Below are 17,595 nucleotides of genomic sequence, written 5' to 3'. Positions count from 1 at the left end.
ACACACACTGTGACTGGAACACACACACACCAGCACTGCTGGCTGTATCTCTGTGTCGTCTGGGATTCAAACCAGCGGCCGCCGTATAATCCCTCGTGATCCTCGGCTGCCTCGTGAGGATGTGGGTTTCTATTTTAACAACCGTGCGCAGACCCACCACAGTCATGGCCAATGAGTCAAATCACATCACGGGGAGATGCAGATCTGGCAGCGCGCGTGTGTGTGTGTGAGTGTGTGTGTGAGTGTGTGTGTGAGACGTGTGACATGGAGATGAGGTCGACAGCCTCCGGTGTCATCCAGCTCTTTATCTCAGGAATAATAAATGAGAGGCTCCATATGGGAAGATTTTAATGTGAGGACTGAAATGTGCCCACAGATATCAAATGCACAAAAGGCAAAAAGGAAGATAAGGCCACGGCGGCTGTCGCTGACGTCGCTCCAAAGAAAAGCTTTGGAATTAATTATTTAATTGCCATTGACTGATGTTAATGTTGACATGACGGGGTTCGTTCGGGGCTTTCAAGTGACACGACGTGCCCCCTGGCGGCTGCACCGGAGGTCCTCAGCTGGGAATGAGAGACAGCGGCTGATTGTATTTCTAATCTAATTTAATATCTCATTTTCAAAAGACCTGATCGGACCGTCTGACCTCATCACAAAGACAGTTTATTACTGTCGTGCATGCAATTAAACATCTAATGACTTAAAAACACCCCACAAGAGACAGAATTAGTATGTTTTCCGAGCTTCGGGCCTTCAGAGCCTTGCATTTACGTCATGTTCTGCTTTATATAGTGAAGAACCAGGACATCTCTGGCCCATATGTGTGTTAACGCGTCACCAGGCCTCTATGGAAGAGGCCGTTGGGAGGCATGAGATCCTCTGCAGGGCGCCGCTCTCTGTCTGACGAGCCGCTCCCGAGACGGCCATGCGTAAAGGCCTCATGATCCACTCTAATGACGCTTTGCCTTGATTTTTCCTTCTATATTTTCCTTCTTTGTACATTTCAATCAGCTTTTTTTTCACAGCAGACATTTTGACACGTCGCAGTGGAGAAAAAACACAGATGAAAAATATTAAATTCCGACTCGGTGTCGCAGCATCGTGGCTTACAGGGACACATGAACAAGACAGAGCAGTTTCATTATAATATCACCCACACCGGTGCTTTTACTGTAATAACAAGACTAAATGTTGGCTGTGAATTAAAAAAAATCGGACTAAATTATTCTCATTATGGATTGAGAGTATTTTTTGTGTGTATCGTGTATTTAAATTGATTAACAGTTAGCTTTATTGTGAAAGTAAGAGTCAGTGAGTTAGAGGGGGGGGGGGGGGGGGTCATACCAGCATTTCTTTGATCTACTGAAGTGGCCTAAGGTCTGAGCAACCTGCTGTGAGTTGGGCGGGTGTGTGTGTCGGGTGAGGGGGGTGGAGGTGTGTGTGTGTGTGTGAGCTATGCATCAGTCGAGGGCCGATGGTCTTCTATTGAAAGGTAATGGTCTGAATGAGATTAATACGAGAGGCTGTGTTCATAAATCATACGGGCGCCATTATTACGTGTGAAAAATATGTCGATCGTTGGTGTTGACGGCAAAGAGTTACGAGAGGACAGCGGCGTGTACGAAACACGACAACGGCCTCCATCTCTGTGAGAAGGCAGTTCCTGATTGGCTCGCAGCTTTAATGGAAACACACGTTCTGAATCACAGGATTGTCGTGTATTATTCCAGATAATAGACGCATCGGTAATCATGCAATATGAGTTCAATAACAACCTCACATATAATTACTATCAATCACGTACCTGTACACTTGTGTTACAGTCAATCACATCCCGCTAAACAGACAAATTAAAGGCGCGCTGTGGCGATCTGACCACTAGTGGCGCTGTGGAGCAACGTTTTAAAGAGCGCACGATTTTTACGTATTTTTCTTTCTTTGTTTCTTGCGCACAGCACGACGATGTCGCCGTTTAGGAGACTTTTTGTCCTTCAGGTGGACAAGAACCACCAGAAGGGACACGTCGTCCTTCGATGCCCAGAGAAAGTGCACAAATGGAACACATGACACAGTCCTCGTAAAACATGTACCATGTGAGGGGTTGGCGGGCCGAGGGGCTGGGGGGGGTGGAATGTCACTTGTCTCGCCCTGATTTTCGGGGGTCTGTCTCCACTTATGAAGCTCCCATAAAAGCCGTAATGCTGTGCAGATGCAGCCGGTTCTGCCCGTGAGCGAGCGACACAGAGGGCGCAGTATGTGGAGAATGCCTTTGATCTGTCGAGAGGAAGCAGACGGACGCTTTGAGGAGTTCTGCTGACATCTCCAGGAGACGTCTGAGGACCGAGAGGCCTAATCACGTCGGCCTGGACTCACACCGGCATGGAGGAGGTCTGCTTCTCTTTTTTCCTTCTTTCATTGGTTTCGGAGATGAGGAGTTTAAGTGCTTTTTGAATGAACGTGCGTCTCCTGATGATGTTCAGTGGGATCAGATCTGGTCCTGCTGCATGTAGCCGTGACTCCCTGTGACGCCTCCTCCTCCTCCTCTTCCTCCTCCTGGAGGAGAACGCCGTCCTCCTTTGTCCAGACCAACGTTTCACTTAGAGCCAGCGCCATTCATCTTCCCCACGCGACTGATTCCAGCTGCCGACAGCATACAAATGCACTCATCACACACACACACACACACACACACACACACACACACACACACACACACACACACACACACACACACACACACACACACACACACACACACACACACACACACACACACACACACACACACACACACACACACACACACACACACATGTCCAAACGCATCCTGTTGGCTCACTGGGCCACTGATGTATTATAAAAACCTCCTCCCTCTTTCCATCTCCCTCCCTCCCTCCCTCTCTCTGGAAGTTTTTTTTTGTGGTCCAATTTTATTGAACATGTGATCCTGACAGTTATGATGAACCCTGTGCAGTCGGTCGGTGCAGTCGGCGCTGTGGTTGCAGATGTAAGATGAGACGCTGCATTCGGCTTCAGTTTCTCTGTCCGGGGTCGTTCAGGTGCTTTTCACACAAATCTTAATTATTGGACCAATTTCTCCCCCGAGCGGCTCAAATAAGACCGAGTGGCCGGAACGAGCCGGAGACACAGGCGCCTCCTCTGGCCTCCTCTGGCCTCCTCTGTCTCCCACAGGGCGGCATCAACCAATCAAATGACACGTTGGACCGGCTGCAGACGTCGAGGCAGAGCGGCCGTTAATAAGCCCTCAACATCCACCCAGAGGTCAGATGGTGGGGAGGCGTCACGTGGAGACATGGACCCGCCCTCAGAGAGAAGAAAGAAGACGGGTTGGAGTGAGACCCGGAGGCCGCGGTTAGAGGAAGTTATTGTTTCCACTGATTTTATAACATCGTGAACAGACCCCCCACCCCGTCTGTAAAGTAAGAGTTCTAAACTCGGCCCCCCCTTCCTCCACGTGTCATCCGTGTGTTGTCGAAAAGGTTTAACAGGCAATCACGTTTCTTCCTCTTTGAAAGGGGGGGGGGGGGCGACACATCCTGGACCGAGTGAGGCAGAGCAGACGTGGAGCCTCGACGAGTCCCAGAGGAGCAAAATATAGACATGCACTGTTCAACATGATATATTTAAATATATACATGTATGTGTGCTGTGGGGCTGCTGGTGTATCAAGAGGCAGGTGAGGGGACAGGAATGAGGGGCAGGTGTGCAGGTCATGTGACTGGGACAGGAGAGCTGACCGTTCATCATCAGTCACATATCCGTACAATTCAAAATGGGCTCGGCTCCGTTTACATGACGGGTCACACGACCAATGAAACGCCACCCATCCTTTTCCCACCGCTCACACACAAACTGTTTCAGGGTCTGTTGCCCCCAATTCCTCCTGCAAGGCTCCTCCATCACATCCCCCAATACCCACAGCACATGTGTGGGGGGGGGGCAACTCATAGTACCACACAGATTACCCCTCCAGGGGCAGGGTGATGATCTGTAAAGAGAATCATTAAGATGCAATCTGTGGCTGCAACGTGCACACACACGCACACACACACACACACACTTCCTTTTCTGGCCTGCTGCTGTTTTTGACCTCCATCATGAAAGTCACACGTTTTATTATTCAAAAAAATACAATTACCCAATTAAACATTATGCATACTGAGGAGAGAGGATGAGGAGGGGAAACAGATCCACGCCTTCTACTCGTTGACCCCTCCTTCCCATTTAACGACAGAGCGGCGGGTAATCGTTGGTGCCATCCAAGAGGCCGGAGGTCCTGGAGGTCAAAAGCAGTGACTGATGGAGGCTCCTCCTGCTGTAATGTTTCCTCCATCCTCCTGGATGTTTTCACTGTGCTGGAGAGGTTCCCCCCCAACGACGTCCAGCGCTGCAACCTCTTCCACTATGTTCCTATGGTAACGACCCAGAGAGCGTGTGTGTGTGTGGGAGACTAGTGAATGTCTGTGCGAGTTCATTATGGTTGTGTGGCTCATTTTTACATAATGAATCAATAATCGTGGAGCGAACTCATTTGAATAATCGCAGAGAAAAAAAGAAAAGATTTAACGGAGTATCTTCACACGTCACATGTACGGATCAGTATTTCCCTGTGTGTGTGTGTGGGGGGGGGGGGGGTATAATGGGATGTCCAACTGACATCATTTGCCTGCCAATCAGCACCCTGCCTGCCAACCCAGGCCTCCACTCGCTCCACCGAGCAGGACCGTGGCAGCTCGTCTCGGTTTGTAATCAGTTCATCCTGCGGGAGACAGCGCCAGCGCCCCCTGCTGTCCAACGTCGGTACAGGACGACAGCAGAACTGCAGGGAGATTTTAATAAAACACACTAAACCATGAAGGAATTTACATTTATCAGTTTTTCCTCTGCATTTAATGAAATGCATAAATCACAGAAACTTTTGAAAGCAATTTCTCAACTTTTCTTCTTCTTGTACACAAACAAATTAAAAACACAAAATTAAAAGAAAATACTTTATCGCTAACGAATGATTGAATAACATCGGCGGGAGATGTGATTACTGAGAGTTTTGCTTTTAATGACCTTTTGTGATTAAGATGAGGTGAATTTGGACTCGTCCCTTCTGCTGTGAAAACAAACGTTTAAAGACCTAATTATTGAACCAAAAACAAACCGAGTTGTCTGAGTAATTCACGCACATATGTCATTAATTAAATATTATTCTTTTCAAAAGAAATAAAAATAGATTGTGAGTGAAACAATAATCAAAAGCTTTCATTTCAGACTGTTTGTTTGTGACACGCAGCGCAACAGCACCGCCCTGTGGCCGTTGACGGTACCACATTCATATCTGTACGCCCCCATCCTTCACACTCTGAGGCCGAGCGACTCTTTCCTCCACCCGCCTACAGAACAGGTGCCCTGTGATGGAGGGGCCGATGACCTTGACGCACGACTCCTCCAACAGGTACAGGACGTCCGGGTACAGCGCGCTCGCGTCGTCGCAGATCTGAATCAGCGTCCGTCTCCCGGGCGGCGCGTCTTCGTCCAGGTCGATCCGATGAACTCTTAACAACCTCGACCAAAACTCCACCAAGGCCGTGAGGTTCTCGGACGCCAGCCGGACCCGCGAGGCCGTCTTGGAGGTCGGCCTCTCGGTGAGCTCTATCCGCGCGAGGCCGTCGCCCTCGACGACGCGCGCCTCGAGGCCCCTCAGGCATCGGTCCAACTCCTCCGCGTCGAACTTCTCGACGTACCTGAAGGTGTACGAGTCGACCCAGACGCACGCGTCCTCTTCACCGTGCGTCTCCGCCGCCGGCCCTTCTGCGCCGTCCGCGTCGCTCTTGAAAGACGTCGAGACTTCTGCGGCCCGCGGGGGCCGGGCGGTGGAGGCCGGGCCGCTCCGATCCGGATCCACCAGATAGTCGGAGGAGCTCGTCGGATTCTCTGCCCTGATCTCGGGTGCCGACCTCCTGTCGGGTCCGGTGCGTTCGTCTGGAGCGCCGTCCTCTGCCCGGTGCAGGTCCAGGGCCGATAAGGAAGCTAGAACGCCTGCATCCGGCACCTGTATGGAGTCGGCCCTCAACAGCTCTGTGCTATATCCTCCGGGTATTCCCAGCCCGGGCCGCTCCCTCGGCTCTTCTCCCGAGCTCTCCTGAGAAACCTTTTCGCTTCCAGCTTTCCCGTTCGAGAGCGGACTTTGGACTTCGGTCGCCTCGCTCTGCGGCGATAAGCGGGGCGAGCTCCCCGGTCCCGGCTTAGCCGTAGAAACGCTGCAGCTCACGGAGCCGCCGACCTCTCGGTGAGATATCACCCTCGGATTAACGGGGGTCTCTCTCAGTTCGGCGGAGTTAAGCCGGCCGGCCCTGCGGATGAGGTCCTGCCTCAGGGCCCGGACGGCGGAGAAGGGCCCCTCGACGGTGGCGTTCACGTGCTGGGGGGCAAACTGGAAACGCAGCGACCTGTGAGCCGACCGCAGACTCTGAATCAGCGTCGACGGATCTCCGGCGAACGCGGAGAGGTCGAGCGTGGCGCTGGGGACGTACATAAACACCTGCAGCGCACACACACACACACACACACACTCAAAGTAAATCTCTGACAGCGTCTGAGGAAAAATTGAACTATTCGTCTCCTATGAAATGACAGTGAAGCTGGCACTCACGTCTCTCGTGAAGGGGAAGACGGTGAGGCGGTAGTCGCAGGGGAACTCGGCGTCCGTCATGGTGTGCCGCTTCTTCCCCGCCACCCTCTCTGCATCTGCAGAGAGTACCGTACTGTTCGTGACTCTCTGCTGTCAGAGAGACGTTAATAAGGTGGATTAGAACCACTCAGCTGCCAGGCTGTAGATGCACGTCTGCGCTACACGTCAAGCTCTCCACGCACCGTGGAAGAGGGTCCCGTGGGAGCCAATTAGAGCCGAGCAACAGAAGGACTGTTTTAAGGCTTTTATGCGCTTGAACGTCCAGGCGAGGCCTCAGACTGAGTCGGTCACGTGAGCCGTTGCAGCCAATCAGCGTCAAGATGGCCAAGACACGGAAGTTAAAACTTTTAAAAAGTGCCTTTTTTCAAATGGACTTCGACTTGTTAACGATAAAGTAATTCACCCACTTATCGTTAACTTATTAATGTGTTCTGGGGGGTAGATAATAGACGCACTAATGCGCGCTAATACTTTATTTACCTTTAGCTTCGTCGAAAGTGACAAAAGCGACGCCGTCCATGTCGGTGGGGTAGCGGACCTCCTCCACGTCTCCTCCGCGGCTCCTCCTGCAGCTCTGGAAGTGGATCGTCAGCTTGTCGACCATCCGGCCCGCGGGCAGCGCGTCGGGCACCCCGGACACCACCACCGTCCTGGCCTCCATCGCGTGACGCAGCAGTGGAGCCGAGCAGACGTTCGCTAGCTAGCTGCTAACGCTCCGCCATCGGCCGTTGCTATGAACTCTCTCACTAGTTCGCGAGTCTTGAGTTCCCTTTCACTTTCGCCTTGGTGCGCGTCACGTGATGCAGTAACACCATGTGTCCACTGGGCGTCGCTGCCGCTCCACGTTTCACCCACTGTGAAGATGGTTTATTCAAAATGGCTAATTTCATGCAGATGGAAATGAGGAAAAATATATCTGCAGTGCAGATGCTCAGAGCAACATTTTCCAAAAAGTTGCCCCCCCACACACACACTGAAGGAAACATTTCAATACGGTTTCATATTGCAAAAAGTGTTTTCGACACACGTGGTGCAAACATTTATTAGAGTCCAAAAAAAAAAAAAAAAGCTACACCAGACAAAAGAACAAAGAACACCTCATGATTCACACAAATAAAACTCAACCCACCCAACCCCCCCCCCAAAAAAAATAAGCCAAGTAGTGACAAAGTTGATTGCATTTTTCGTGTGCATATAAACATTTTAATTAAATATAAAAGAAAGTGTCCTGGCCGAGTGCAACAAACGGGTACGAGGGGGGGGGGGATAAAAGAAAACCCAGGCCCGGTCCAACACGATCAGATCTCCGTCTCGCTCATCACTTCAGTGCAAATCCAACATTCACTGTGTATGAAAGTGACTTCAAATATTTCAGGTAGTGTATCTATTATTCAGTGTTTATTATTGTACGGGCTCAACATTGTTCATGTGCCGCTGCGTGTTATTGTCGGGAGATAAACGCCGCTGGGCGTCACGAGTCGGTGGCGAGGACACAGATGGTGGTATTATTGACGACTGTTAAATAAAACAAAAATAACCACTTGGATATGAACGACGACGCTCTGAACCAGAACCGAGCGGTGTGTGTTTGTGCTGCGTCACACTCGTACAGCTGCTATCGGAAGAGCCACAGTGGAATCCCTCTCTTTCACTTTGAACGGCAAACTACATTTTGTTTTATTGTGAATAGAGATGAGGCGCAGCAGCAACAAAATGAAAAATGAACAAAAACTAAAAATTATCAGAACATTTTCAGATTTGTTTTTGTTTGGTTTCTTTTTGTTTTTATTTGGACAGAGTCTGGGACTTGAACCGAACCGGTCCAGACTGAGGCAGCAGAGGCAGGTGGTTGGATGTGCGTCCGTGTGGCGCCCCGAGATGCGCGTAGCGGCTACGAGCCGGCCCCGTCCGGGCCGCACAGCTCCCCGGTGTGCCTGACGCTAGTCCGGAGTTCGAAGGTGGCCCGGGGGCCGGCGCGGTGGGGCCCGGTGCTCGGGGGCGGCGTATCTGGGGGGTAGCATGGCAAAGATGGAGTATGACGAGGCCAGGCGTCCGCCGGGAGAGTCTCTGGCCGCGCTGCGCAGCCGGGGCTGATGGTCCGACAGCCGCTGGATCAATTCACCCCCTCTGCAGAGCTCCGCCAGGAGGTGGTGGGAGTCCAGAGGGTCCGTCACTTCCAGGATCTGACTGCTCACTGCAGACACACACACACACACACACACACACACACACACAGAGTAAAACAACGGTTGAAGATAAGAGTCAGACCTGCACCATCGGGAGGCTTCAGTAAACTGCTGCCGCCAGCTCACAGCTTGAGGGCCGGTCGAACATGAAGGGATTACAGTTTTTTCCCCCGACCAATTTCTTGATATTTGAAAAAAAAAGCATGATTTTCCATTTAAAGATAACGCTGCTTTTCTTATTTTCAGACAGCGTGACATTTTAGAGGCAGCTTGCGTGCGACCCCCCCTGCCCCGTGACTAAAAAGCCCCCGGATAAGGCAAACAAATTATTAAATGTAATACCTCGGCGAGTGCAAAAAAAAAAATGCGACGCCATATTCGAAGTAATCAGCACTTTTTTTTTCTTCCTGCCGGCATGAATCCCGCCGGGGCGCCAGGTTCCACAGCCAGGTGTGGATTCTGCCCCGTCTGTGAATTTATTCTGCTTACATTTCACAAACAAGTCGCTTTCCTCCGCTGCGGCGGGAGCGCAGCCAGCACATTTTGACACAAAACAACAACAACAAAAAGATGAATAAAACTGACATTATTTCAGTTAATCTGCAGAGATGGAATCTCAACGAGAGTTTCCCTTTTCTGATCGACAGCCCAAAACCTGAACTCATTATGAAACTGCTGGCCCAGATTTTTCTAGCGACATATAAAATCACTTTGGTGCTGGTTCCTGGACGGGGATGTGTGTGTGTGTGTGTGTGTGTGTGGGGGGGGGGTGTCACGCATCGGTCAGGGCCGCTGATGAAATACAAATAAATGGCTAGCTCGAGGTTCACTAAACTCAAGCCTCCCTCTGGACCTCCTATTACCTGCTTCACCTACACTGAGATCTGAAGACAGAGGTTTCCTGCTGGCCTTCCTCCCGTGAGCGCTACGCCAAACGCCCAGTGGACCCTGAGGAGACAGAGGGCAGCGGTGAGGTCGTCCGTGGAGGGAATGACTTGTCGAAGGCCACTGAGTCTGAACATGTCCTGCTACCTGGTGTGTGGCCACCATGTGGGCGGTGTGGATCAGCGGAGGCCGGATGGAGGGTTTGAACTGCAGAGGTTGGCCCAGTAGAGAGTAGTGTGCTTCACCTGGACGGCAAACACACACACACACACACACACACAATATACAGTCATCACAAGCTGTGGACTTTCGGGTGTGAGATTATCCACAGGTCGATTTGTGCCATTCGAGAATATGTTATAAAAGATTTTATTACAAAAAAAAAAGACTCTAAATCATTTGCAAGTTAGTCTGTAGTTCATGAGCTTACGTTAGCTTACTAAACTAGCTGATTGGATAATTCCAGTAACACAGCCAATGTAAACATGAACCTCAACTGTAACTCTAAGATATGACATTCATTGTTTAACAATAAGGTGCATAAGGTGGTTAATAGTAATTAGCTATATCAATATAAAACTACAGACATTTCTTGATGGAATTGGACTACACATTGCTCTCATTGTACAAAATAACTTAAAAATATGATTTTATAAACAAAACTGCTTCTGTACCTCGCTAGTAGCAAATTACAGCCAATCGGAAACTACCAACTCCGATAATGTAATTGGCTAAGCAGAACAGGGACGTTCAGAAAGTGAGTACAAAAAAGCGAGGGGGTCGTTATGTGTAATTTACTAAGAACATTATAATTTGTTCATGAATATTTCTCAATAACATACAATGAACAAGTACTTGAGGCAGAATCACAAGTGACGAAGTTGTGATCATCCTGATGGGATCTGAATCTTTTGTTCTCGGTGTGCGAGGTGGCCCCTAGCGCCCCTGACCTGGTCCACTGTGGCAGAAGGCTGTAGGGAGCGGCGGGTGGTGGTGCGGGTGGTGGGCCACGGCGGGGATGGACGAGATGCCGGCCGAGAGGCCCTTGAAGCCGAGCGGCTGGCCGGCCGAGGGAGTGAGGGCCGGGGGCGAGGGAAGGCTGCTCTACACGCAACACACCGGGGGTGAGGCGGCAGGGGAGAGGACACAGAGACACTTTCATTCAAAACAAATAAAGGGAATAAAAAGGGAGAAGAAGGAATCTCTCTCTGTCTCTCTCTTCTCTCTCTCTTCTCTCTCATCTCTCTCTCTCTCTCCACATTAGTCCCCCCTAATGGACCGTTGCACCCTAATGCTCGGGACTATTTCCTCCTCGCTTCCAGGCGACGCCCTGCGCCAGCGATTTCATCTGCGACATTTAACCCGCCCGCAGGAGCACATTCGGCAATTCTGTCAAACTCGAGACAACCGAAATAAATTGCCTCTCAAATTGCTTTCCCGTGACGGCCTCGACCGCCTGACACGCGGCGTGCGGCGGACGCCACTGGAGCAATTTCATAATTTGATTTAACATTGTTTGGGAAATTGTTGTTGTCAAAGTCAAAACCCTCAAAAAAAAAAAAGGTTATGAACGCAATGAATCTCACGGGCTAAGTTTGTACCTGGGCGCCGTCTGCAGGCGCGGGCAGCTCGGCGAGCCGGCGTCCGCGCTGGTGCTCGGGGCCCGGGTGTTTGTGGCCGGGCTGTTTCCGCTGGCAGGGGGAGGGGGCCCGGGGCTGCTGGCAGGAGGGCGCCGTCATTTGCAGCATCACCATGCCGCCGCCGCCGCCGCCACCGCCGGGGCCCGAGGGTAACAACCCTGCACAAACGGGGGCATAAAATAAAAAATTAAAAGACGCAAAGCGGGGAAATGGTGTTGAGAGGAGAGAAGTGAGGTCAGGCAGACACGGGAACACACTTAATGCTGCTGGTTGTCTTTATTTAATTCATCATTTATGCACCGCAGTACGCCGACAGACTAAATGCCCTTTTTCTCCTCCCTAAATGCTCTTCATCGGCACTTTGTGTTCAGCTCCAGAGCCGCCGAGCATCCGGCTCCTAAGAGCCTCGATGCTGAAGCCACATCGAGCTAACGGCCCCGTTCACCTTTCGCCGCCGATCCAATTATCTCACTAAGTTGGCAACGCGTGAATGTGAATTAAAAAAGCTAAAACAATCAAGAGAACCGTCTGCTCGGTGAGAAAATCCATCCAATTAATTTCTGTTTACATAAAGCCTGCGTTAGGTGGAGACGGTGTGGTGGAATCCGTTGATTCATGAGCCGTCGCCCGAGAACAGCAGCGAGGACGATGGATGTTTGGACTTGGCGCCGGCGGATTACTTCTGGCCAATTAAAAGTGTTTGCCGGTGACGCTGTGGGTGAGGGACGCCCGCGTGACCTTCATCTGACCTCATTACCGACGGGGCTGAAGTGATGGCTCCCCCCCCATGATAATCAGGCATGAATAATAAAGGTCATTAGTAAGGAGGCCGCCCCACCTGGGCCTCAGGACAGCCGGGCTCTGAGCCCGGGGAAATGCCAGCACATGAGAAGCGGCTCATTACGGGGACTTTTATTTTCCGAGAAACAACGTTTGTGCATTCTTATTATTTATTAGAATGATTAACCCACGTCTCTGTTACTACTCTCCCAGTACGTCCACCTGTCTGCTTGTGACACCCGGGACAACCTTCAGTTTGCATTCGTGATATCAACGCACTTCTTCTCTTTAGAATTGTCATTTCTTGCCAAACATTTTGATGGTGGTTGTCAACGTGACGGTCGCAGCGATCGAGCCGCTGGCTGTTTAATCCCAGCGCATCTCAAAGAGAGAGAGGGGGGGAGGGGGGGGGGGGGTCTTTCTCATTTTGAAATCCAGAGTGTGGATTTAATCACGCTTCTCCGGTGGCAAAGTAAACCTGGGGGAAGATTCTTTCATTATGAAGGAGCGGCGGCTGTGGAGGAGCACACTCTGCGAATATTGACACGAGAGAGAGAGAGAGGGAGAGAGAGAGAGAGAGAGAGACAGAGACAGAGAGAGAGAGAGAGAGACAGAGACAGAGAGAGACAGAGAGAGAGAGACAGAGACAGAGAGAGACAGAGAGAGAGAGACAGAGACAGAGAGAGACAGACAGAGAGAGAGACAGAGAGAGAGAGAGACAGAGAGAGACAGAGAGAGAGACAGAGAGAGAGAGAGAGAGAGATCACGTCGCTGCGCGTTAGGATCTGGAGCTCAGACTTTGTGTTTTTTATTGGGGGGGGGGGGAGCGTACCTGCATACTGCTGGCCTGGGTGCTGCTGGGAGACACAGGGGGCCGAGGTCTGAGAGAACTGGAGCTGCTCCATCATCTGGGCGGGCAGGAAACTCACCGTGGAGCTGCGAGGACACAGGAAGTGTTTTTTAGAACGAGGCGCTAAATAAAACCTTCTTCACCGGAAAGGACGATATGGCGACAAGTATTGGGTGGATTAACCAATTCATGGAAAACCACAAGCAGACTCATTATAATATACAGCCCCCCCTCTGTATACCTCCCACCAAACCAGGTGAGCCCAGGTATTTATCGCAAGCCAATCAGCAGACTGGGCTTTTTGTCTTAAAGAGACAGGCACTTTATTTAGACGGACAGATTGAGTGAAATACTGTTTATTCATGTATTCTTTGCATGAAAGTGTGTCGACATGTTCTCGTGTAAACCCCAAATACAAACCTACAAATAAGCATGCGTCCCCTAATCTGTCAGCAGTGGAGCTTCGTGGTCCTCCGGGGTCTCCGCACCCGAAGAACAAAAGAAGTCCAGCGCTCACGCCGCCGTGATGAGAAGAGAACTTCTAAAAACCTGCACAGACGCGTCTCCCTGACGCCGGGGGATTACATGTGAAATTTAACTTTCAACTCCATCTGCAAAAAGCAGGCGCTCGGCTCCGGAGGCAAAGCCCGCCTGCAGGGACCGGCGTCCAGCTGGCGAGGAAGCCGGCTGCAGGCGGACCGCCGGGACTCCAGGGAGAGCGGCGAGCTGCTCCGAACGCTGCCGCATAAATCATTTCTTTCCACGCCGGCCGCCCTACGAACGCAGCCTCGTTTTACAGCGGGGACGAGACCAGAGGGTGACCTCTTCTTCTTCTCTCTTTCTTTCTTTCCCCTGTGTGTGTGTGTGTGTGTGCATTGTTCCTTCTGCAGGTGATGACTCCGGTACATGGCTGTTTTTCACATCTGGCGTCTCGTCATGTGTACGAGGCGTCCCAGCGGCGCTCCCCTCACCGGAGTCCGGACTGATTGGGTCCGCGGAGGGAGGAGCTAATTACATGTTGTGCTTTCTGTGAACTAGTTCCATCAATCAGCTTCTAATGAGAGCGAGCGGCAGGGAAGCGGAGGAAGACGGGGAAGTTCGGCGGCGACGAGCGGAGCCGGGTCACCGAGAGAACCCCCGCCTCCACTCACACACACACTGTGAGTAAAGATGACCTTGACTCCGAGGCGTTGGGGATTCACCGGCAGGTCTATAAATAAGAGCATCACGTACCTGCAAAGCGGTTTCTGGGACAAAGTGCACTAAAGTTTCATCTGAAGCAGCTCCAGCTGTTTGCCGTCGTTAATAAAAGGAGGGACATGAATCCGGAGTGGGTTTATTATCAGGCCTCCTTAATGGGCCCTCGGCATGATTATTAAATAGATCAGTGTCAATTTGGTAATGAAAAAAATAGAAAATATACAACAACAAGGTTAAATTACTCCTATATATTAAAGTATCAATGCATAAAACCACTTTGATCTTTTAAATATTTCATACTCCCTATGAATGAAAATCTCTTTTATTTTGAAGGAATTGTACATTGTAACGTGGAACCATTGCACACCGGTTTCTCTTAAAAAGAGATATCAATCAAAAAAAATGTCCCGAGCGAGATCATGAAACACATCTCGTTTTGCCTTTCTGTTGCCGTGGGAACGCGCGGAGAGCGCCGGCGGGCGAGTGGACGCCGTACCTCATGGTGGTGTGCTGGTTCGGGGGGAGCAGGCTGTAGCAGGGCTGCATGCCGGCCACGGCCACCGGCCCCTGGCCCGGCTGACAGGACACAAACACCGGCTGCTGGTAGGTCTGCTGCGGCACCGAAAGCTGCTGCAGGCAAAACACATTTTTAAAAAGGGTGAGCGTAGAAATCAACCAAAATCAAGACCTCTAAAAGATGATAACCAAAATAAGAGCACCCCTGAGAGCTAAATGTGCACTCCACTTCCTCCTTATTGTACATTTGAAGCCACTTATTCTCCGTAAAGACAAATAACTCAGAAGTCGACGTGGGCTTCCTCCATTAGTATCCAGCGCACGCTCTTATTTTGAAAGCTCTCTTTTGCCTCCAAGCTGGTGATATTAATCAAAAAAGGGAAAAAGCTTGCAAACAATACCTGATAAGACTGCATGGGAGGGTACTGGACCATCATGCCCTGAATCTGGTTGCCCATATTGCTTTGCTGGTTGCCGGTGAGAGCCAGGCTGGAGGTCGGCTGCATTCCCACGATGGCCTGGTAGCTGGACGCCGGGGGGGGCATCATGGCGTGGTGCACTGAGGCGGGAAAGAGAAGAGCGCTGTGACCGTAGGAAAGGAGACGCGCTGGCGGGGACGACGAGAACACATCCGATGGAAGAGAAAGGGCCGTTCGCTCATCGTCATCGGAGGAGGCGGAGCTACGCGGCGGAGTGAAAGCGGGTGGAAGCCGAGCAGATCCGAGGCGCTCGGGGATTAAATGAGAAAGTCAATATAGTTGATTTAGCCGGCGGTGGCCTGAACCTGCAACCGCCCACTTCCACGACTGATTAGGTTCAGGGGGGGGGGGGGGTAACGGAGAGCGGCAGCACGTTTCTATGGCGCCGCCGAAGAACCCATTTAGAGGCAGAACATTAACACGCAGAGGACACACCGTCACGCCGAGCCGCCACGGCCCTAAAATGGCGGCACTCGCCCCGAGTCCGAGGGGAAGGGGGGGGGGACGCTTAAATGTCAAGGTGACAAAAAGAGACATCTGAAAAATACTGTCCACACACACACACACACACACACACACAGTGATCCGACAAAGGAGAGGACGTCCTTTTGTGAAGGTGTCTTTACGGTCTGCCACCTTGGGAGAGAAAAGTAGACAATAAGAGCGCTCGGCGAGGGGGTGGGACTATTTTTATCCACCCTCGTCTCCCGAGCCGAGCATGACATGACGGCGGTGTCACTGGGTGGATTGGGACGTGGTCCTCGTCCCGCGAGCTGAGGCAGTGAGGGGCTGAAAAAGAGACCGGTTCACTGTGAGATACATAGAGGCCTCTCAGACAGCGTCCCGGCCCCGCATCCCGCCTCTCGGGGGGCTCGCCTCCAGCGCCGCGGCATCCAATCACACTTCAGACCGCCGGGGATTAAAGAGGAGAGGCAGCAAACGGACCCGTAATGGACGCCGCGGCGTTTGCATCTGTGGGACGCTTCCAAGTGCCACTTAAACGTACGCATCTCATTTAGTTTGTGCTAAGATTAGGGTTGCGACTAATTTCATCTATTAAATTGCCAATTCCCTTCTCGTCTAATAGTCGCGTCTTTACGTCGGAGAATATCAGCGTGAGCTTCGTCTCAAACCCAGAACACCTTCAGTTTGTGATCGTATGCGACAAAGGAAGAGAATCCTCCCGTTGCAGGAGCAACGTTTACACGTCGATGGCGTTTCCACAGCTCGCCGCTTAAGGTCGCCACAGAATCCCCACTGATTACTTATTTATTGTCCCGCATCCCCTGCTGCAATTCATTCACCGTTCATCATTTTATATATGTATTTGTTTTACATTTTTTGTTGTTGAATTAATGCAACGAGGAGGAAAAACGAGGCACAGAAGTATTTTTTTCTTTTTCTTCCTCCGCTTCCCTGAGAAATAATTGCCGTCCTTTGCTTTGTAGGTCAGCTTCATTTGTCCGCCGTCTTATTCCCCGGGTCCCCAGCGGGGAAGAAGCCACATTTGCTGCCGACAGATGACAGAATAGTGCCGCAGCCACTTAGAGAGACGTGCAGTCAGAGTCGCAACCGTGGGCGAAGCCGCATCCAGAGAGAGAGAGAGAGAGAGTGTGTGTGTGTGTGTGGCGGAAGCTAACAATCTCACCTCCTGTGGTGAAAGGAGAAGAAAAGACAGAATAATCAAGTGGATGATTCCCGGGGAGACGTGTGAACTCGTACAAAGAAACACAAAAAAATAAAGAAAACAAACAGGGGAAAGAAAAAGGAGGACATGTTTGTCCTTCGCTGGAGCCGCCGGACTGGCGGCTCCCTCGTGTAGAGACACACAAAAACAACAAATAACCTCAGAGCCCAGAGTGGAGAGTCAAAGTCTATTGATTCAGTTTGAGTCATGATGGGCGAAGGCTGAGCCTTCGAGGGAGAAGCGGCCTCCTGGCATCAGAGGCCGCGGACCTCGTTCATTAAAACCTCCTCTGATCCTCCGTGGCGCCGTGAGCTTCGGGTCCTCATTTGTCTCACTTGTTTTTGACGAAGATTTAACGTTGAATGTAAAATAATCTCTTTTTTTCTTTTTCCCGGGGCGTCGAGCGTCTCACCGCCTCGTGTGAGGACAGAATGAGATCATCTCTCGGGGGACCAACGAGTGTTCGTACCTTGTTGCTGGGGCAGGTTTGGGCTCTGAGGGCAGTTGTAGGGCAGCGGGTTGACGGGGGGCCGGTAGTGCTGCTGCTGGCCGGAGCAGTGCGGGTGGGGGGCCGACGAGCAGTAGCACGCCGACATCTGGAACACACGACGACAAACTCAAAAAAGGGCCGTGGGACGCCGTTTGGCTCCGCCTCCCAGACGCGAA

At 51.3% G+C, this 17,595-nt stretch overlaps 2 protein-coding genes across 10 annotated transcripts in view; both read right to left on the bottom strand.

Moving 5' to 3' along the window:
- Positions 1-4,879: 4,879 nt before the first annotated feature.
- On the bottom strand, positions 4,880-7,458 carry si:dkey-154b15.1 (uncharacterized). The gene is made up of 3 exons (XM_056430933.1): positions 7,187-7,458; positions 6,668-6,762; positions 4,880-6,556 (listed from the first exon to the last, which is right to left on the bottom strand). The coding sequence occupies exons 1-3, from the start codon at positions 7,365-7,367 to the stop codon at positions 5,348-5,350; spliced, it is 1,485 nt and encodes a 494-aa protein (XP_056286908.1). The 5' UTR covers positions 7,368-7,458; the 3' UTR covers positions 4,880-5,347.
- Positions 7,459-7,732: 274 nt separating this feature from the next.
- Positions 7,733-17,595, bottom strand: part of LOC130204298 (R3H domain-containing protein 1) — a 34,095-nt gene continuing 24,232 nt past the window's right edge. For 5 of the 9 annotated variants that reach the window (XM_056430916.1, XM_056430921.1, XM_056430920.1 and 2 more), the window contains 9 exons: positions 17,399-17,525; positions 15,165-15,322; positions 14,744-14,877; positions 13,030-13,133; positions 11,379-11,575; positions 10,728-10,881; positions 9,925-10,022; positions 9,756-9,840; positions 7,733-8,900 (listed from right to left, as the gene is read on the bottom strand). In XM_056430916.1, the coding sequence (XP_056286891.1) occupies positions 8,647-8,900; positions 9,756-9,840; positions 9,925-10,022; positions 10,728-10,881; positions 11,379-11,575; positions 13,030-13,133; positions 14,744-14,877; positions 15,165-15,322; positions 17,399-17,525 (1,311 nt within the window). In that variant the 3' untranslated portion in view covers positions 7,733-8,646. Of the gene's footprint in view, positions 8,901-9,755; positions 9,841-9,924; positions 10,023-10,727; positions 10,882-11,378; positions 11,576-13,029; positions 13,134-14,743; positions 14,878-15,164; positions 15,323-17,398; positions 17,526-17,595 lie in introns of those variants that run through there. The other 4 variants (XM_056430919.1, XM_056430922.1, XM_056430924.1 and 1 more) reach the window with 4 other exon arrangements.

Source organism: Pseudoliparis swirei, chromosome 14 (assembly GCF_029220125.1).
Source record: "Pseudoliparis swirei isolate HS2019 ecotype Mariana Trench chromosome 14, NWPU_hadal_v1, whole genome shotgun sequence".
In the NCBI taxonomy this organism is placed as follows: domain Eukaryota; kingdom Metazoa; phylum Chordata; class Actinopteri; order Perciformes; family Liparidae; genus Pseudoliparis; species Pseudoliparis swirei.
Note: the sequence above shows the minus strand (reverse complement) of the source record. Positions and strands in the feature narration are given on the sequence as shown.